The sequence below is a fragment of the Nelumbo lutea genome, chromosome 1, assembly GCF_056320005.1.
Source record: "Nelumbo lutea isolate HS-2025 chromosome 1, American lotus-T2T, whole genome shotgun sequence".
Taxonomy (NCBI): domain Eukaryota; kingdom Viridiplantae; phylum Streptophyta; class Magnoliopsida; order Proteales; family Nelumbonaceae; genus Nelumbo; species Nelumbo lutea.
In genome coordinates this window covers 109,764,109-109,785,868 of record NC_142684.1, presented here as the reverse complement: position 1 = coordinate 109,785,868, position 21,760 = coordinate 109,764,109, and the positions used below count along the sequence as shown (strand labels likewise).

General features: G+C 35.8%; 1 protein-coding gene and 1 long non-coding RNA gene across 13 annotated transcripts; one reads left to right on the top strand and one right to left on the bottom strand.

Moving 5' to 3' along the window:
• The first annotated feature begins 3,996 nt into the window (after nt 1-3,996).
• Nucleotides 3,997-5,075, top strand: LOC148876747 (uncharacterized). Its single transcript, XR_016106440.1, has 2 exons — nt 3,997-4,189; nt 4,317-5,075. It is a non-coding gene; the product is annotated as an uncharacterized LOC148876747 (long non-coding RNA).
• Nucleotides 5,076-5,566: 491 nt separating this feature from the next.
• On the bottom strand, nt 5,567-19,809 carry LOC148876746 (putative LRR receptor-like serine/threonine-protein kinase At5g10290). Of its 12 annotated transcripts, none has more exons than XM_088967120.1 (13): nt 19,682-19,809; nt 19,505-19,585; nt 18,121-18,264; nt 16,764-16,896; nt 16,487-16,558; nt 14,924-15,067; nt 14,744-14,818; nt 14,508-14,573; nt 14,320-14,390; nt 14,054-14,194; nt 12,027-12,368; nt 7,862-8,256; nt 5,567-6,145 (listed from the first exon to the last, which is right to left on the bottom strand). In XM_088967120.1, the coding sequence occupies exons 3-13, from the start codon at nt 18,185-18,187 to the stop codon at nt 5,831-5,833; spliced, it is 1,821 nt and encodes a 606-aa protein (XP_088823246.1). In that variant the 5' UTR covers nt 18,188-18,264; nt 19,505-19,585; nt 19,682-19,809; the 3' UTR covers nt 5,567-5,830. The 12 variants fall into 12 exon arrangements, with proteins under 12 accessions (XP_088823246.1, XP_088823254.1, XP_088823256.1 ...); XM_088967128.1 differs by lacking the exon at nt 19,682-19,809 and adding an exon at nt 17,523-17,563 and having other exon boundaries at nt 14,744-14,815; nt 19,505-19,661; XM_088967130.1 differs by lacking the exons at nt 19,505-19,585; nt 19,682-19,809 and adding exons at nt 17,523-17,563; nt 19,275-19,407 and having other exon boundaries at nt 14,744-14,815.
• Between the last annotated feature and the right edge of the window lie 1,951 nt (nt 19,810-21,760).

The following is a 21,760-nucleotide window of genomic DNA, read 5'->3' as shown; positions in this document are numbered from 1 at the left end:
GGTTGCTTTAAACTTCAACGCCATCGAGGAGGCGACATCTTTAGCCCATGCTACCAACCAGGCTTTAACTTGTTCATCATCCCTGACCTTATTCTCATTCATCCTACTACACCCATCAATTTTTCCCTTACTTCCTTTCTCAAACAGTAGATATGGCGGTATCTGATCCAACTCGTCCAAGTCGATGTCGCATTCTGTATAATCAAGACCTGCCATTGCCAGAGCTTCAATCGACATGGCTGAATCCTTGTTTGCTCCACCCGTACTCCAGATCATCAAACTTTTACAGCTTCTCATCATAAATATTGCAGGAGACTCTTCTCAGGTGCAAAAGTTGAAATAACTATATCTTCAGAGAGAGAGAGAGAGTAGTCGGTTCTTACTAGAGAGAGAGAGAGAGAGTCGTTGGTTTTTACTGTATCTTCAGGGTAATACTCTTCTACTTCTCTCTCGCAAATATATATATAGAGAGAGAGAGAGAGTAGTTGCCAAATCTCCTCTAGACTAGCTAGACGCCCACAGAAGAGAATTTACACAGAAACTCTGTCGATCGATATATCACAAGAAGAACACCTGAGAATTGAAACTGGTTTCTTCTGTTCAAACTTTGGAAAGAGTTGAAGGCGGCGGGTTGACCACTTGGTTCTTACTCCCGCGGCCCACGTGTGAGTAGGACTAGCAGTTGGAGCTCTAAGCTTACTTGGTCAACCTTAAAATAGCGAAATAAATCAAAAGTTCAAACAATTTCACCAGTCAAAGTCAAAAACTTTTATCTTTCAATACAAAAATGATTTCATACAATAAGCACAGCTGGAATGCGTTATGCATCACTCTCAGAATCTTGATTAGCGTGGCCAGTTAGTTGCCAGATCATTCAGATCGATAAACGATAAAATGCACATCGTTTACTCATGGGCCCGGTAGTCCAACGGGCTGGCCCAACCCATTCCATACTTTGTCGGGCTTTGAAAAAGTCTTTAGGCCCGTAGATATTAAACCGATCAATTCGGACCGATCTAACCTGAGTCAGTCGGGTTTTCTTCAGTATCGGTCGGTTTTAGGTTATAAAAAATCATAAATCGATGATTCAGTTTGGTTTCAATTTTTATATGTGAAAATCAAAATTAACCCAAACCGAATCGACTTAGTGGTTAGTTCTTAGTTAGTAGTTACAACCTACTTAGTTCCTACTTAACTAAATTGTATATATCATAGTTACAACCTACTTAATTAAGTTGTCTCTCAAACTCTGCTCCCTCCACAACTGGATCCATGGATGGGCCACAAAACATTAAGGAAATGCTGGTTTCCTTTGGGAATGTAAAGTCAGAAATGAACACTTGAACAGCAACTAAGTCACCACTAAGTAGAGCCGAAACCGACCCAAACCGATCAGGTTGGTTTTACTTAACACAGGATCGGTTTCAGTTTCAATTTCAGGTAACCCAACCAAATCGGGTCGATTGAAAACACATCAGTAAACCGACACAACCCGATCCGTGAACAATCCTACCCTTCATCCCACCCGAATCCCTAACAAAAAAACCTGAGAACATTTGTGAAACTCATCCATACCAAACACATTAATAATTCTGAAAAAAAAAATAATATTAAATGAAAATGAAATTTATTTCATTGCAACGTGAACTTTTGACTTTTTTTTTTTTTTTACTTTCAAACAGCAGATGGGAAAGCACCAAAGAAATTTCGGTGTGAGGTGCGCTCTTGTGAGAGCAAATCACGATTCTAATAAAATTCGCTGGGTGGGCTGAGACTTGCATTGTTTCGAAAATGAGAGTAAGATGGGTTTTAATTTTAAGAACTTGCATTGTTTCAATTACGGATGGAATCAAATTCATCTTTAATCAAATAGTTCGGGCTGAATTCAATTAAGCTTGACTTGAGTCCGATTTTAATTGACTTCAAATCAAATTTGAATATAGAGATAAAGTTTGATTAGTTATATATATATTATAATATACATTATGAAAATATGTTTTTATATTCTACAAATAGTATAAAAATATACTACATATTATAAAAATATATCATATATATTTATAGAATATAAAAAATATTCATTTTCAAGCTTTCAAGCCAAATTTAAGCTCATCAAATATTTAATCGAAACAATCTTGAATCAGAAAATAGAGTTTGAATCAAACCCGACTCATGTTCATAAGATATGCCAAAGTTTGGCTCAACTCAGCTCAATTACACTCCTAGTTTCAATTTGCCCTAGCATGAAACAAGCCAAAAGACTTGTTTCCAATCCAAATGAATTATGGGCAAGAATATCAAAGGCCAAATATTTTTATAATAGTGACTTGTTTAAAGAAAAAACCAACCTCTTCTTGCTCTTTGGGTTGGAGGAGTATCCTCCAAGGGAGAGATATTCTAAAGAAAGGATGTCTGTACCAAATTGGAAATGGGAATATGATCAATTTGTAGCTTGATCATTGGCTTCCAAATTGTGTTGATTTTCGAGTCTAATGGATGTAAGTTAGTCCTCGTTAAGGATCTTATTGACCCTTCCAAGTTCCAACCACAAGTGGAAGTCACAGGTTATACATTCAATATTTCCTCCCCAATTGTTGATGATGTCGAGTCTATTTATATTCCTGTTGATGGTGCTCCAAATAGATTAATATGAAAGTATGAAAAGACATTTGATGGAATCATCTAGAGCCGGAATGGAGCTGGCTCTAGTGGTTGAACTAATGGAGTATGGAACTTTATTTGGAAGTTGAAAATGAATCCTAAGATTAAATATTTTATATTGAGAGCTCTCCATAATGGTTTGGTGGTGAATGCTTCTTTATTCAATGGTGTTTATGCTTTTTTGTCTTAAAATAGCAAAGCAGAAAAAAAATATATCCATTTTTTTAAAACCTCTACCCTATGTATTTGCTCCCACTTAGCTTTATTCTCTGAGAGACTAAGACTACTTCAGTTCTCCTGAGGATTCAGTTGGCAAAACATGTCTTTCTCAAATTCCCTTGAAATGGAATCCAAATTCCTAGTGGATATTCAAACAAGTGTGAAAGTTCACCCCAGTGAGGATTGGGTACATCTTTCAAGATATTCAAATAAAGCTTTATGTTTTTTAAGCAGTTCATTAGAAATTTATTGGTAAATCACTAAGGTTGTGTTTGGTATCATTGTCACTTCTATTTGCAATGTCTTAGGTTGGTCAATACAAATTTTATGAGAATATATATATGTATATATATTTACGCAAATTTGGTGCTTCTATAAATTTCAACACCTAATTCAATGTCTATATTTTTTTAGAGGAAGTGATTATCTAATGTAGTGTGACAAAACAATTTCTCAAAAAATTTATATTGACCAAAGCAAAACATTACAAGTAGAAGTTGCAATAGTAACAAACACAACTTTATTAAGCATGCTCATGTTTTGGCCAATCAATTGTGGATGTGTAGGGGAGAGAGATTGGTCAATCTGCTATATTCAAACTTTTATAATTAAGAAAGAGTGCAAATACAAATATGTGCATTACAAATATAAAGTTTAGAAATATCAAATATAAGGTTTTGTATGATATATATTTGTATTTGTACTTTTTTCAAATGGAACTTTAGGCTCAGTTTGAAAGCAGTACAGATGCAAATATGTACAGCATATATACATATAAAATGATACAAAATATAAGATTCTGCACTCTACATATTTGCATTTGTACTCCTTCCATAGTGCAAAGCCTTATACTTTATATTGTTTTTATACTGCACGTATTTGTATTAATTTATACTTTTTTTTTTCAAATTGAGCCTTAATACAAATACAAGTATACAAGTGCAAATACACGTTTAGAATTGCACGGTAGATATAGATATTTGTACTTACACTCTTCCAAGCTTAGCCTCAAAAAATATCACATTGGGCTGTGTGTAGCGTATTCGACTCGAATCTCCGCTATTATTAATTACTGTTTTTCGTGGAATAAAAATTAGGTGCAAGAAAAACGTGATTGGAAATACCTCGACGACCATTCCGTTAAAAAGAAAACCTAGAGATTCCGTAGAATTTATCAATTATACGGAAAAACCTTGTCTGTTTGGGTTGGGAACCTTGGCTTCAAAAACGGTTGTTTTCGAAGCTCTCTCAGAGAATAAAGCAAGGTTTCTTCTTCTTTTTCACGCATCGGCCTTACTGAACTGATCAGGTACGTATCTATAATCAATTGCTTTTATGCTTAAATTCTTCATCTCTATAAAGAATTGTGAGAGAAAAGTTCAATCCTGCTGATCACGCTCAAATATGTTAAACTTCTTTCATCATGACTTCAATAGAAACTCGACCATGTCGGTTTCAATAGAAGCTCTGGCGATGGCCGGAGTGGACTACATGGAATGCGGTATAGATCTCGACGAATGGGAACGCAGGGAATTTGAACCGCCTCCACCTTATTTACTTGCTGAAGATGCCTACAGAAAGACTGAATTCTATGGCTCTCCTATCACCCGCTCTTTGGTAAATGCCCGTAAGAAGCCATCATCTTTTAGTTTGTTCCGCAAAGAAGCTTACTCCACAGTCAATGGCAAGGGTGATGGCCTAGATTCTATCGGGTGTCATCAAAACGTGGGACTCCCCAGAATTATGGACAAACGGAAGAAGATGACCGGCGGACTAGAATTCTCGGCGACTGACGACCATGATGTTACAAGCAACAACAAGGCTACCGATAAAAACTACGATGGAACTAGAAAAGGATGCAAGGCATTACCAGCACAACTAATAACAACTTGTTGAGAAAGGGACTACATATTGCAGCTGTGTGTACGTTCCTGCTACAATTGACAGTTCTTAACTGCCTTACCCAACTTCTTTATGGTCTATCTGTCTTCCTTGTTTGCGCTTTTGTAATTAGCTTTTACTAATTTTACTTTTACCCACTACTCCATCTCCTTGAAGGTTAACTCTTGGTCTTGGATACGCGTTACTGAACATTACTCATCAGTGATGAACCAAAGCAATTGCTAGCTAGTTAGTTTTTGTTAGTGACGACAAGTCTTCCAACTTTTTTTAGCAAGTACTGATTTTTTTCGTACAAATTACTGTAAATACTGCTGGAATTTGGAAATTATTAGTGAAAATTGATCCTTAGAATACTGTTACATATAGGGAGTTATGCACACGAGGTGTTCGACTCGTGCAGTACTCCATTTTGAGAATACAAACGCCACGCTGTTTGCTCTTCAGTTTGGCCGCGACCATAAATTGGCTCCAGCTGGTGCCGAATTGACTTCTAGCTTCTAAGTTCTTAACTGTCTTCTATACCTTTGATTTGCTATTAGAATTGAATGTGACACTGGCTTCATCTATCCTTTTATTTAAGTACATTTATATGGACTTCACCATTAAACTGAAAGGCCACATTATTATGAAGTTGATTTAAAGCCGCTCAAGTAGGTAATCCTTTTGACATTACCCAGGCCATTCTGCACATTCATTTACTTTAGTACAAATGTATGAGTGCAAATCCGGTTCACTTCTGTTTCGGGCTTTAATTCATTTGTAAATGCCAATGAATAGAACAAAGTGAAACCTAAAAATCAGTATTTGCTCTCAATTCGTTTGCTCTATCATAATTTTGCACCAGTACAAATAAAATTTCACCGCATACAAACCAATTCTCTTCTGGAAGTAGGGAAAAAAGCTGACCTTTATATACATATTCCGCATTTATTGTGATTTCTTTGCAGTATATCATCACAAACTTGACCTCTCAATGACCCTGAAGATCAACCTGCCAAAGATGAATTAGTCCAAACAATAAAGGAAATGATTCCATCTAATAATCCCTTTATCTTCCACCCGACAATTCAATTGCTTCCTGGTTATACATGGAATCTTCTCCCCAGTCAAATCTTCTCCTCATTCTCTCATACTCCTGTCTACGAGTAACTTCAACCCGCTGGCACTCTTCCCACCTCTTAGCAAGTCCATCCCCTTCTAGCATCCGAACCACCTCTGACATTGTTGGACGGTCCTCAGGTGATGTCTGAGTACAAAGCAATGCAACTTGGATCATCATCTCCACCTCTTGGCTGTTATAATTCATATTTAGGTTGCGATCTACAACAGCATCCAATTGTTTCTCTCTCTCTAGCTTCTTCACCTGCACCACAAGTAAAGAAATGGGTAAACAACCTGTAGAAGATTCCAATGATCCAAGCAATGAACTAGATATTGCCATGTAAGGAATGAAGGATTTAACATTCATTTTGTTGGTGATTTCACCCAGATTTTCTCAACCTTCACTGGAAATTTTTGCCCAACTAATTGAATATATCATCTTCAGTTGTCCATAAAGGCAAAAAGCATGTCAAGAAAAAAATCACCAAGTAGCTTTTGCAACTCTTTGACAAGTGTCTTGGTGGATTTTTCATAAGGACTAAGTTGAATGAAGTAACTATCTCCGATATTATTTTACTGTAAGTATCAGAAAATCCACCAATGTGGATTCAGTTTAGAAAATACAATGTAGTTGTAAGGGTCCATTTTCTTACAAAGCAAATCTGAATCGGATACAAATTTTGCACCGACTGGTTCTGCATCTGTTTATTTGTGACTATGATTTTCACTCTTACCCAATGTAATATTTGATTTTTCTGTCTCATTTGCACCCATTAGCAGTGCAAATTTTGCAGCTGAAAAACTTATGCAAATTTTGCACCACTTTCTCCTACCTTAATTCCCTCTTATAAGTGGGAACCACATCAATTTGCTTTTTACCCTACTCCTCCCAAACAAATAGCCTTCCTCCATTCATTCTTTCTCATATAAATTAGGGACTGCATTTTACTTCTTACAAACAAACTAAAAATGGCCAAATTTGAAGGAAAACTAAATCAGAATCTACTCGGTTTATTTGCACTCCCATGCATTTACAGTTTTACACCAATGCAAATGAAATTTACACTTAAAACGAACTGAGCCTTAGGAAAGGGTTGTTAGTGGTGCCTTTTACATGGCTGAGTATAGATTTATTTATATGCTTTTGTGTTTGTATGCATACAAGGTGGAGTGAGATCTTTATATCCAACTAAGTGGGCTGCAGAGTTAGAAAAAAAGATGAGAGATTTTTTTGTGGAGGGGGTGGAAGGAGGAATCAAAATTTCCAAAGTTAATGGGGATCTAGGGATCAGATCAGTGAAAGAGATGTAAACAATGCCTTGCTTGGAAAATGGTTATGGAGATTTAATGAGTATACAGATAGTCTGTGGAGAAGGTTAATCGTAGCCAAATATGGCTATGACTGCTAGGTTTGCTTGGTGTTAAGTTGTGCTTTCCAGCTGATGTGAAAAGATGGGCATGGTTCCTAGGAGGATTAAGCAGGTCTGGAAAGGTAGCATAGAGCATCCTCCCCTCAGCAGTCTTCTGGGCAGTGTGGTGTGAAAGAAGTAGTAGAATCTTTGAGGGGAGTCAGACCTCAAAGGTAGAGATCCTTAACAAAATTCTGGGGATAGTTCACTCATGGTTGGAAAATCACCCTTTATTTAGAAACAGGCATTCTTGTTCTTTTTCAATTTTGATTTCCTTTTTGTAAGGAGTGGATAGTTTTTGTTTTGGGGGTTTGGCTGTATTGGGAAGACTGTACATCCTCTGTTCAGCTTCTCATTGTACATGGGCTTTATTGTATTTTGGCCTTTTGTTATTAATGAAATACTTTACCTTACAGTTTCAAAAAAAAATGAAGATGTTATAGTTTCTCCCAGAACTGGCTAGCCTCAACCAAATACCTTGTTTTTCTAAAAAAAAAAACAAGAACATAAAAAAGGGACCATTTTCCAGTAGGTAATAATAGAAACTTATCAAGATTAAGTAATCTTACATGATCAAGCAATAACACGTCATCTTCTTCTTCCAGACGTGAGAAGTCTATTGCACGCTGTCCAGTTACAAGTTCTAGAAGCATAATCCCATAACCGAAGACATCAGTCCTCTCTGATGACTTTCCAGTGGATAGGTATTCAGGTGCTATATGACCCATGGTTCCACGAACTTGTGTTGTCACATTTGTTTTCCTTACATCTACCAGCTTTGCCAGGCCAAAATCACCAACAACTGCTTCAAAATCTTCATCTAGTAATACATTAGCAGCCTTGACATCACGATGAATGATCTTGGGATTACAATGTTCATGAAGGTACTCAAGCCCACGAGCTGTGCCTAAAGCCACTCGCTTTCTAGTAGGCCAATCTAGCACAGGTTCCCCAGGTTTGATCTCTGTGCATGTCAGAAAAAAGATATACTATAAGAAATAGAGGGAGAATCTATACACATGATTAGGAGATATTCCAAGATTCATAAGCAACTGAAGGGCAGCCCAGTGCATGAGGCTTCCACCAGTGCGGAGTCTGGGGAGGGACAGATGTACACATCTAGAAATAATAAAATGCCAGAATATTTTAACTTAGAATGTCTCTTTACATTATACCATGTTACCTGTTTAAGCACAAAACTACACTGATAAGCAGAGCCATTGCTAAGTCCCTCCATAAGAAATAACTAAGAGTCACTAATTTCTACTTGTTGAAAACACAAATTCAGTTTCTGCACTAACAGTGTTCTGAGGTGGTGCAGCCTGCAGAGACCCAGATTCTAGAATTTCATTTATGTCAACACATCATGGTTGTCAAATTTGTGAATTCTGATCAAATATTACAATTGGATCATCGGATATCTCAAAAAAATTTATAATTATTCTGCTAATCCTATGATTCAATTGCTGAATCCTATATTTATCCAAAATATGGAATTCAAAATCACTTTAAGTGGGACCTAGTACCATTATTATTTTTTAGTTTTAATTTTTAACAAGATTTTTTTTTTTTTGTAAATCTCTTGCTAGAATAAGACTCATCTTGGTTCTTTAAAACTTTTCTGATGACTGTTGATAAAGGGCCATTGCCCAAAGTTAGTACTAGCAATCTGGAGTCTTGGTAAGGTTGGGCTGTAAATCCCTTGTCATCACTTGGCAGCCCGAGATTTTACCATTGCATCAAGCAGTGACCCCTATTTAAAGACTGTTGATATTATAATAAAACGCCATATCTGAAGATGTATCTGACTTTATTTTCTATTATATGTAGGTTAAAAGAACCATTATGTTTCAGTTAATCGACTTTCTCAAACTTTTTTATATTATTTTGTGCTTATAGCCTACTGCCTGCAAGTGTCAAATTATGCTGTATTGATACGAAGGTTTAAAGTATCAACACAATACACCCCATATCGGGCATATCATAGTGTATCGGCAAGCCACCAATACTCAAAATATTTCAGTGGGTGTTTTGAATGCTCAGTGTCTATCTTTCTCTCTCAAGTGATTTCTTATCACCTTCCCTTTTGTAATCTTTCTTTTATGAATTTAATGTTTATTTTCAAAAAAAAGGTTCGGAATTGTGGGTATTTTGATGGGGGGGAGGCAGGCCTAAGACTGACCCCCTGACCAATCTTGAGGAAAAAAAAAATATTGATGTTTTGTAGTATCGAAACACCCGATACGCTTGCTCGTGTGTATTGGGTGTATCAATACTTTAAACCTTGATGATACTTATATGGTGTATCATCATCATCATCATCCATTCCCTATCCCAACTACATGTGGATTAAAAATGGGGCAACAGTATTATTTATATATCCAAAGTTTCATTTCATATACTTGTAAATTTTTCACAAATTTTGAAAAAAAAAAAACAGAAATAATCGTACAGTTTTTAATATGATTCATCATTCATAATTCCATTAAAATCAACCTTCCCTATGATTTTTTGATGATTAAAGATTATATTATTATTAATAATTGAAAAAAGAAAAGAGGGGTCGAGACTCAAATGCACGGAGTCTGATATAATCTGTACTATATGCCGCAGAGGGGCATTCTTGCCTTTTCTTTTTCTTTTATTATGTTTTTGGTCACCCTACTATTTAAATTAAAAAGCTGGCGCCACCAGAATTAACTTTTGGCTCCCATGCTCTTCTTCTTCTTCAACTGATGCAGCGTAAATCTCCTCACTGCATCAGTTGAAGGATTGCTCTGTTCTTCCTGGACTGAGAATGAAGGAAACAAACTCTGTTTTGGACTGAAAACTGTTCGTCAGGATTTCTCTCATCTGTTCTGGGCTGAAAATAAACTTGAGCGATTCCAGAAATTGTTGATGATTGGTTGATTCTTCCTACGAGATCGGCTGTTCCCTTTTTGTTGTTCTTTCTTTCTTTGTCTTGGGCTGGTAAACTCAGAATTCTCTCGGACTGAACAGGGAGACCTTTTTTGAACCTTTTTTTTTCCCCAACCAGATGATCTAAGGTGGGTTTAACCCCTTCTTTGTGGGTCGGATGATCCAGAAACCAAGTTTCTTGTGAGAATTTTTTATAGGTCATAGTGACCTGAATTGGCTGGCTGGTACAGCAGTAGCTCACACTGATGTTTGTGGCTAATATTAGCCTTGGGGGGATCTGTTACACCTGTGAGAGTGTTCAGGTGACCAGCATAGCAGCAGATTACATCAGAGTCCAAATAGACAGCCATACAAAACATCATGCACTTACTATACATGAGAACAAGAAAAGATTCTGTTTAATAAAATTAGGATAAAAATTATCTGGTCATATTTCCCACAGAAATTATTATATCTGCAATTATGAAACTCTTTAAGAATGAACACCAAGAACAGCAAAAGTCTCAACCCTCCCAATAACCACTGCATTTGAGCATTGTTTTCCTGCAAAAATCTCTGTTGTGTTCTTTCCAAATGCTCCAACAGATAAATAAGGGAACCAGGTTCCACAATGGTCAACAGCTGAAACCACTCAACAGCAAAGAGGCAATGAACAGAACAATGAAGTGGACCCAAATTTTATACAAGAAAGGGCAGGAAATTAGATGGAGGACAGACGACTCCACCATGTTTCAAAGAGTGTATTTGTTCTCTTATGACTATGATACAATTATCATGAGGAACAAGGCCCACCACTGGCCCTGCTGCAAAATGTCCAACAGATAAAATACACCAGTTCACCATCCACCCATAATCTCAGGAGCTAAATCAAAACAGCTGGGCCCCAACACAGTTCTTTCGCCTCACTGCCTTCCCTAGTTAAGCTGTCAGCCAATGAACTAGCCGATATCTGGATCCACCTGAATGAGGATATCAGGCCAGAGATTTCCCCACCCTGATGTGGTTTCACAAGAGCTAAGGACCCTTAAAACAGTGTCATAAGCACTGAGGGCCCTTTATAGGAGACCCAAGCCAACCCTAAATTCCCCATTTCTTTCACAATAGTTAAGCCTAAGGGCCCTTAAGGTCATTGACAGGATAATTTACCATGCCCTGAATCACATTGACAAGCTGAACTAGGCAATTTCCTAGAGAAAAGGGAATTTTGTAAGGATAAATAATCATGGAAAAGGTCTTCTGGATATCGGTGTCCAACATCACCGTTATGACAATTCATACTTGCAAATAGATCAATACAGCCAATTTCTCTTTGAAGCTCTTTGAAGATTAGCTAATTTTGGTCCCAAATCAGGCTAAAGGACTTTGAATACAATTAGCACTGACATTACAATTTCAGTCACTTCAGGGGCCTTGTGTATCCATTCAGTATGTTTAAAGGAAGAAGCCTGCCCTATCCAGCCTAATATGGTACTTCTAGTTGGTTATGTAACTAGGCTACTGATTAACTCAATTTTCAAAAGTAAATATATCTAAGAAGGCATAAAGTTATCCTATAAATGGTAAGTTTTGTGTAGTTTCAAAATATTTTTCAATTAATCAGATTTAACATGAACTCTGGATCTAACAAAACTATTTTGTAGAAATAAGGAAACAGGACATCAGTTTGGCTGGCCAAACCAGATTTAGCCTTGAAACATGCTTTCTTTGTCAAGGCCAAGACCAACCCCACTAGGTCCATTTTCAACCATAAATACATGAAATCATACGATACTGCAGCAAAGAACAGTCATGATCACTGAACAAAATAAGTAATACCTCGTAAGCGGTAAGCAACACTTAAGTTCTGCATAAAGGGATAGACCAAGAGCCGCTCCGAGGGTGTTGTACAGAACCCAATTAGCCTTAGGAGATTCTTGTGAACAGCTACACTTATCATCTCAACTTCACGTAGAAAAGTTGCTTCTCCAACAGGACTTTCATAATCAGTTATTCGTTTCACTGCAACCTCTGTACTATCTGTAAGGACTCCCTTATATACCTTTCCAAAACCTCCTTGTCCAAGAATGTTTTTCTCACTGAAGTCATCTGTAGCTAATTGTAGTTCTCTCCATGCAAACCTTTTCAATTGACCAAATGCAATTCTTCTATCATCTTCACCTGAGTGTCATAGACATAACTCGTTCAGCAATTTCCAGATATTCATAAATGCATGGGATATTTTATTAAAGTCTCTGCCCAAACCAGCTCAATAATTTTACGAAAAAAGAAAAATAAAACAGCTCAATAAAGCACAATAATCTAAAAAAATTAAGAGCTAATCCCTTCCATGACAGAAGTAGAGAAAATATTTAATTTTTTTATCAGCAAAAGAGAATTTAGTTATTTATTAAGTTGAGAAACAGGTTATAGTTTCTTTATCTGCTCTGCACTCCAGAATATTATAATATACAAAGAAACCCAGATTATGTAGATCAGCATCCCACTGTTGTAATATAACCAGGTACAATTTAACCCAAAATAGAGGTCTATCAACTCCCTGTTTTTCTAGAGTAGAGAAAATATTTAATTAATAATATATTTTTAGATCTCAAGTGGATGAAGTGCAGAGTGAATTTGCATTTTGCAGTCTATGTTGGCCAGATTACAGCAAGAGAACACAGCTAAACAAGGTAACCCAACATCATGATTTTCAATACTATATGATAGGAAAATACCAGTCAGATTAAAAGAGTGATTTGATAAGATGGCTGTCAAGCCAGCAATGTTATGTGGAATAGATTGTTGTGCAATCAAAAGTAAAACATCCATAAAATAAGAAGCAAGGAACATGATTAAAAAAATTGAAACATTTTTTAGTTTTCACAAGATATTTCCATTTCATAGGTATTAAAACAAAATATTTCTGGAATATATCTCAACATATTCCCTAGTGCTTTAATATTTTTCATATTATTTCATTAATTTTTACTTTGTTAATTATATCAATGTAAGGTAATAAATTAGCATGTATATAGATATCATATAAATAGTTTGTTTTGATATGATTCTTTTTCTCTTTAACATCATTCATTATAGATAACTCTTTATTTCTTACTTTTCTTTATAAAATATTTTTTGTTTTACATAACTTAATTAAATATAGTTAATGTTTTACTATTTTAAATTCTTAGAAAAAGATAAAAACATATAATAACAAGAGAAGCATGTTCACATGTAAACCATAACTTTCACATTAAATAAAAATAATATATTTATAACTAAACTATCAACAGCTGGTACTTTTTTATATTATATTATAATGTACAATGATATAATAAATTTGTAAGCATATAAATTTGTACTATAATAAATTCACATGAAATTTCAGATATTTCTGACATTTTTATTCTTAAGTAATCGACATTTTGACCACAACCAACATTTTAAACCTTGGAAAAGACGAGGATGCTGAAATAGATGAGTGGCAAAACTAGAAATGAGTGCATTCATGGAAATCTAAGAATAGCAGTAGCCCATAGATGATAAAATGAGGGAGTCTAAAATGGTTATGAAAAATTGTTTGACACAAAAAGTTGACATGATCTTATCTTCTCCTTTTCTTGATTTGCAAATAAGCGGCTACTTGATGTCTGGATCACAATAAGAACATCTAATCGAGATGCTACTTGACCCATATGGAATAAATATAGTTCCAGAAAAATATTATATTTGATAATGCTAATGAATTAGTACAAACAAAATAAAAGGCAGCAGAGGATAGATGACTAAAGCATTACAAACCTGGCAAGTCAATCAGCAATATAACTATCCATTTTTATCATTAACCAACAAGAAATAAAAACCTGCAACATCTACAAAGGGTTCACATCTGTAGCGTTTATGTTTGCCCTTCAACAGAAGAAATACAAATCCTCCCAAAAGGAGCCCAACTACTGCTCCAATAACTCCGAATATAATTCCAATCTTCGATTTATTTGAAGTACCTACCAAGAAAGGAAAGACATAGGAAGTAGGCCTATCAAAAGATGAGAACAATGTGTTCTTACAAAGAAACTCTAAAAGAAAAGGTTAAGTCAAGGTAGCATCACATAAATTAGCATTTAAATACCTGAATTGTTACTATCAGACACACAAAGGTGTGGAAAAGTTATGCCACAGGTCAGGTTGTTTCCTGTAAAACTATGCCATGTGAGATCAAGTTAGCTGTTGAAATTCATGCAACATTAACAATTGAACATGCATAAAGACTACAAAACAATGGAAAATATGGAGCATATCAGACGATGTCACCCATACTTGTACAGCTGTACTTGAAATAAAGCCTCAGGTACTTGACCACTGAGATCATTGGAAGCTAGCTGACTGTCAAAATGGTCCATTCCGTATTGTCAATACTTAAAAACTAATATTTAAAAGAATACACACCAACATATCACTTATAAGATATAAATTTAAGCACAGCAATTCAACTCATTTCATGCATTCATCCAATAGGACTAAATTTCCATTTCATGATGCTTTCTAAAACATACAGATTCATCAATTCTGGAAGGGCAGTAATGGACTCCGGGATTCTTCCGCTGAGATTGTTTTGGCTCAAAATCCTGCTTTCATAATCAAGCAAGTCACAATTTTAAATACGAAACGTGCAAGATGCCTCCTAGAATAAAGTAGTTCAATAAAATCCAACTGATGCAGAAAGTAATATTTACAGGAACTGAAGCTTTTTAAGATCACCAAGGGAAGATGGTATTTCTCCAGTTAAATGGTTATCTTGCAAATCCAAGCGTGTCAAACCAGACAAATTTCCAAAATCCTTTGGTATCTCACCAGTTATGCCATTACCTTGCAATGTCCTGCAAACATGAATATAATAGGTTTCATTAATGAAAGCATAATTAATTATTAAAAAATGAGAAGGAACATAAGAATCAAAACTGTTTTTCCAAACATATGCCAAAAAATATGAAAATTCATACAACTGAACTCTCTATGAAGCAAAAATCTAAAGTGACCATATTTCTAGTTTTAATTCAGTATCGTGGAGACTTCGAACCATCAATTTATTTCTTTCAGTTTTAATTTTCATAAGTGAAAGAATATCTCCTTTATCCAAGTTTCAAGAAAGGCAAAATAAATAGCCTAGATGTTAGCAAGATAAGAGTGTTACATATATTGTAGATAGTTTTTCCTCTATGTTTTTCTCCGTGATCTTTTTCCATCTAAGCTTAATCTCGATCTTTGTCAGATGGAAAATTAATAATGGACTCTAGAACTCTTCAGAGGATTACAGAAGGAAGCTGGAATGACTTTGAATATTTGGTATTTAAAAGGAACTCATAATGACCAATCATCCATACAATGTATAAAACTGAAATACCTCTGCCTTGAAAATGATATGTTCTCTACATATTTCAGTATCTACTCTAGAAGTAAATTTGAAACATTTGCAGTGATATGTACAAAAAAAGGCTTCTTTTGAATGTTTTCATAGGTATTTCTTTTCATGTGAACTATACCAAAAAAAATCCTGAAAAGAGCATAGAAGAAGATGTTATTTCCCCATCATAAATACAAAGGAGACATCTGGATCACCATTCTGTTATCCAGTCCTTTTTGCACCTTCTGTAGAAAATAAAACTCTTACTTCCACCCATTGTTTCCTCCCATAGTTTTCCCTTTTATCTTGCTTTAGTAGCATTATCATCTTCCTCATAATCCCATCACCCAGCAATCTTAGGCAAATTGTTTTCCTTTTTTTCACCTTCATCGTGGCAATAAAACTCTAAATAGAGGTGTCGATGGAAGCTTTTTGTGCAGAACGACAGAATATTGTAACTGTATATTTTATACAGTGCAACTTGGGCAGGCTCAGGTTGGGGATTTGTTAACTGATGCTGTGTAAATCTTCAAAGAAATTACAAGACTCTCACCCCTGATATTTTACTTGATTTTAATTAACTTATGATAATTTCAAACGTCCAACCTATTAGAAACTTTTAAGTCTTGCCTGTATCCCTTGAACCACATGATTTAGTGTGTACTCAATTATTCCCCCTTTCTATCAATTATCATTAAGAATGCCATGCCACGGATAGTCTTCAATTGTTTTACGAAATGGAAATATTAGTTCCTTCCTTCATCAAGAAGGGTTTCTTTGAACTGTTACCAGTTCTTTTCTTTCAACATAATGATGAATTAGGGAAAACAAAATCTAATATATATATATATATATATATATATATATATATATATATATCGCACTCCATACATACAGGCTACGAAGAGTCTTCAGAACTCCAATCTTAGGCGACAAGGATCCAGAGAATCCCATATACGACAATGTTCTGCAAACAAACATGAAGTCACCAATTAAGAATAGACCATGCTGAAAACATTCATATTAGACTTGGCCACTTGATAAAATATTCTTATTAGATACTTGAACATGGTAAATATAGCCAGTATGGAATAACATCCCAGTTATCAATCAAAATGAATGGGAAGATACATCAAACAATTTATTTAGACAAAATATCAAACCTAACTTACAGAGCAACAACATTAGAATTAGAATCACAATTAACGTAGGACCAAGTGCATGGAGTAACTTGATTCTGGATCCAGTCAGAGAGCTGATTGTGAGAAGCATTTAGTGAAATCTTCAATGAATACAGGGCATCTCCTGAAATCAAATTTAGGAGCAGTCATCATCCAATTGAGCTACAGGTACAATTAGTAGCACTCTAGTAATTCCTGTAACCTTAATAATATTTTTAGGAACCAACTGGTTCTACGGTTTTATAGCATTCTCTAATATCAATCAATTAATAATTTCACAAGGAACTTTCTTTGTACTATTAGTTATTAGAATGTATTTTTTCAAAAAGGGAAAATATCCTAGGATTTCAAAATTCAGAAACTCCAAGCCTGAAAGAGTTGCAGGAATGACGAAGTGTACTTCAAAATTCAGAAATAAAGGGAAAAAACGACATAACAAATAAAAGTGGCTTCAGTTACATCTTCCAATCTTCCTTCTTTTCAGCATACTGCATATAAAGAAAGACTAGCATTCGGATTCATGCTTCCTACTCACACAATAGCTGTCATCATAATCCTACTCATACAATAGCAGTCATCATACCAACAATGTGTAAAATTGAAGTCCAAGAAACATGTTAAAATATAAGTTAATTCATTCAGGACTATACTGCACAACCTTCTTTAGTTGGTAGCACTTCCCATAGAAGCTGTCAGTTCTCCAAGATCCAAATAATTAGGTAGTATAGTAATGGAGTTTAGGAACCATACCTGAGTGCAGTTTTGTAAAATTCGCTTCACCTTAAAAGGTTCTAAATGAAAGAAAAGGGCAATAATAAGCTTGCTTCAAACAAATCAAGAAAAAGGTTGCTTCAACTTTCCTAATTAAGTTCACCTAATAATGGTAAATCTAGAGACAGCTGAACAGGATTCTGAAGTATATAATTCATATGGGTGCAGCCAATGTGCTAATCAAATTACAAGGAAAGTGGGCAACTGAGCAGGATCATGAATGCATAATGACAAAATGCATAAGGGTGGCAAAGAGTCTACCATCTAATAGGATTAGGGTGTCAAAGCACAATATAATCATAATATCATTTTGTATTGTTATCAATAAAGTCTATACTAATGGGTCATTCCCAATGTTGGTCCCAGATAGAAGGGGTCTTGGGAGAAGTGAATGGATGTTAGCCCAACCTTTGGCATTTTTTGTTTAAAGTGACCACACTCAGAACCAAACGTACATTCTCATACTATCAGCCTACGATTTTCCCAGTGCACCAAGCAATGGCCCCACATTATCAAGGTATTCCATCATTTTGAAACCACTTGTGCTGTCAAATACCAAGAAAACAAAGCATTCTACCTTGAATATTAGCTGCCACAAAACAATGCAGAGAAGCCAGTAATAGAACTGCATAAATCAACTCCATCTTTATCAAACATTACTCCCAGTAGGCAATCCAATGCATTAGTTGAATTTTAACGTACACCGGAATGAGTGCCATCTCTGTAAATGTCTCAATATCAGGTGAAATAGATATACATGAAACAGAGCTGAGAGAGAGAAAGAGAGAGAGAGAGGAGAAGAAGAAGAAGAAGATGAAATAATCAAGAGACAAGAAAAGGGGAAAAACAGGAAAAATAATAATACGGAGAAAGAAATCATAGGATTTTTAATTACAGGTTTCTTCCTTTTCATTTAATTCTTAAATTTCCGTAGGAGGATCTAAATTTCACTAGGACTCAGGTTAAGCTCCAGTTTTAACCTACAACAAAATGCTATATGTTTTTTAGCATGTCCCCTAGTACACTTTATTATTTCTGCCAAAAAAAAAAGTACACTTTATTAGGGGGAAGGAGAAAATGAGAATCCAGCATCTACTTTTTCCACTTATCAATATATAGATAGCAGTCATGAAATATCTTATAATTAAGGAACCAGAAAAGGTATTTCCTCAAGATATAAATAGGTGATTTGCTGAAGAGATAATCTCAGTTAACATCTAGTTTTATGCATGGATGGTAATTCCAGATATCTAACATCATGAAATTTTACATTGTGTTTTTGTTGTTCCTGTGTCTGTAATTTACACCATCCTAACCAAATCCATTTCTCTAGTTATATATACCGCTTCTAGATTTATGAACCGATATCTGAATTTTGGGAGTGAGTTTTGACTTTTGACAACCAACCTACCATCATTAATACAAGGAGGATAATAACAAAGAAGAACAACGAAAAGAAAGGAAAAGCTGACCCAAAAAGTGAATCGATTACTCAACAACCTCCCGTAGCTCACCAAACCATTAGAGTACATCAATAAATTCAACAGTGCTAAGTAATTCCGCAGCTCACTATCAAAAAAATAATAGCCAAAACTAACCAAACAATAAAATTAACAGAATAATTAATGTATTTTCTTTCTTCTGCATTCGATTCCACTAGCTCAGATGAACCAACCAAATAAGCTGAAAAGGAAAATAGGAAGAAACAAAAACTAGAGCACGAACGCATACCCAAAAGATTTAGAACCACCAACACCTGACTAAAACCCAGTTATCTCGTAGAACTAAGACAGAACCACGGAAAATTGAACTAAAGATTTCTATATATTGAAAATTGAGGGGGAAAACTTGGCTTTTGATCAATAGGAAACAAGTAGAGTAGTAAATCGAACTAGAGATAGAAAACATACAAAAATTAACTAAAATATAAACAGAAATAAAAAGGGAAGAGAAAAGGTAACCTTCCAAGATCAAGATAGATCAGATTCTGCTGCGTGCTGCCATAGTTGGAAGCTTCTTACAGTGCAAACAGAGACTATTACCTGTCAGATATATGAGTAAAGGAGTTTCTTCAGATTTTAGCCAGAGATTCTGCTGCCATGCATCAGCGTAATCTTCGATTTTTTTTTTTTTGTTACCTTAAATTAATAAAATAATAATAATAATAATAATCATTTGAGCTTCTGTTACAGTTCAGTCAAGTGGAGCGGGGCCAGCGGGCTAATCCGTCCATGCTCCAGCTTCCACTTTTGACTCTCCGGTCAACAGTCAACATTCCTAGTCTTCCGTGTTTTTGTCGCGGAGAAGGGCGTAGCCTTGCCTTTGTGGTAAAACGGTGAATGTATACGGCAATCACGCTGAGACAGAGTTAAAACCGTGAATCACATCACAGCCCTCGATATATTTGTTATTTGATATAAGCAACCTTAAATTTATGAAGTGATTTGTTTTGTTGCTGTGGTCGCACCAAGACGTCAATTTTTACGGTTTCAGCGCAACGCTAGAAAGTGATCCGATTACTACTGTGAGTGTGGAGTGTGGACCCACCTCAAATTAGAGAAACGCAAAGGCGGAGCCACACGTTAGCTGTTATGATCCACACGTAGATCAAAACAAAACAGTTCCTTGAAATTAAGAGGCATTCATTGCGAGCAAACCATACGAATGCCACCTCTTAATAACCAACCATTCATCTTCAATCTCTTCATCTAGCTGTGAAACCATAATGTGTAGTAGGGGTGAACATGTAAGCAAGATCCGTACCAAACCGGTTGGACTCCTGTGCAAAGAAATAATAGATGTAGAACATCTTCATTGGCATTAATGCTATAGATCATGCAAGTCAGTACTCCGTACAAGCAATTGATATATAATCAAGCATCAAGTTTCACTCTAGTTGTAAGGATATCATGCACACACTTCCACAGCAATAATTTGATTTGATATACGTAGTGAACTTCAATTTCCATAAGTGGTGCAATTGCATGTCCCCATGTAAGAAACTGGGCGTGGACCCACTGGGTTGATCAGATTGGATTAATTTGATACATGAAGAGGTTGTAAAATGTCCATGTCGAGTATATGTCCACACAATTAATTGCTTTTGTTCTATAGTAAAATGTAAGGGTTAGTTACACATCCACCTCATATAATTACCAATATTACACCAATGTGTCATCATCTATCACTAAGGTTCCGTTTGATTTGTGGGAAGATTTGGATGGGATGGAAAAGTGTAAAAATTTACACTTTCATTGTTTAGTTTGATATATGGGAAAATAATGGGAAAGTACTATTCATCATCTCCTACCTTTAACAATGCACGATTACATTTCCGTGCGGCAGAAGCATGCACACCCGCATATCCCCTGAAAGTATCTCCACAGTAGAAGCGACCGTTGGAATGCTCTGAATCGCATTTTTGAAGTAGTATGGATCAATATTGGAAGGAAGGAACTTTCTTGCTCATGTGACTGAATGCCATAGCTGGGCGCAGAGAGACTGGAAGAATGAAATCTTGACCATTTGATCGGCAGTTTCTATAACTTCGGAGTTTGAAACGGCGTTCCATAGCCAGCTGCCGATAACAGAAGTTATCTTCCCGTTGGGGTTCTACTTATTATCACTTTGGGGTTTCCAACCATCGTTACTTTGCTTCCCCAAAATCTCATCCTCGGTTGTTAATCTGTTGTCGGCCCATTTGTTAGTTCTGGATTTCAATATCACTTCTCTGCTAAAATGAAAGATCCTCTCACTTTAGAGGGGCATCAGTAGAGAATGCCACCTGGGGACCGCCCTCACTCCCTCCTCTTTCTCAAATTTTTCCACCGGGGTCGCACGGTTTTGGTGCGACCCCAAATCCACAATTTTGGGATCTGACATCCCACATTTTTCTCATCCCATCCTTCTGTTTCCCTCAAACCAAATAAGAGAAAAGGAAATATTTTTGGAATATTCCCTTTTTCTCATCCCCATCCCGCAAACCAAACGAAGCCTAAGGGTGTCATGCCCCCAACCAAGGTTAGGCATGAGACAACGCCACATGCTTACTATCATGTAAGGCTTTACTTGTTTACAATCAAATTCAAAATTCTAACAATAACTCTAAATCAAAACAAATCATAACAAAAAAAATATAAAAAGGTTTTAGTGAAAATTCTTGTTTACACACAAAAAAAATATAAAATAAATATAAAATCTAACTAATAGAGTCTACT

What these genes read in the sequence shown, in the direction of transcription:
- LOC148876746 (XM_088967120.1), bottom strand. Translation starts at nt 18,187, where the DNA reads ATGGAGTTGATTTATGCAGTTCTATTACTGGCTTCTCTGCATTGTTTT. An exon ending in CTTAAAAAGCTTCAGTTCCT is followed by an intron (nt 14,819 to 14,923) that starts GTAAATATTACT and finishes TGATTATGAAAG; the next exon opens with CAGGATTTTGAGCCAAAACA. An exon ending in ACCCTTTGTAGATGTTGCAG is followed by an intron (nt 12,369 to 14,053) that starts GTTTTTATTTCT and finishes TATGACACTCAG; the next exon opens with GTGAAGATGATAGAAGAATT.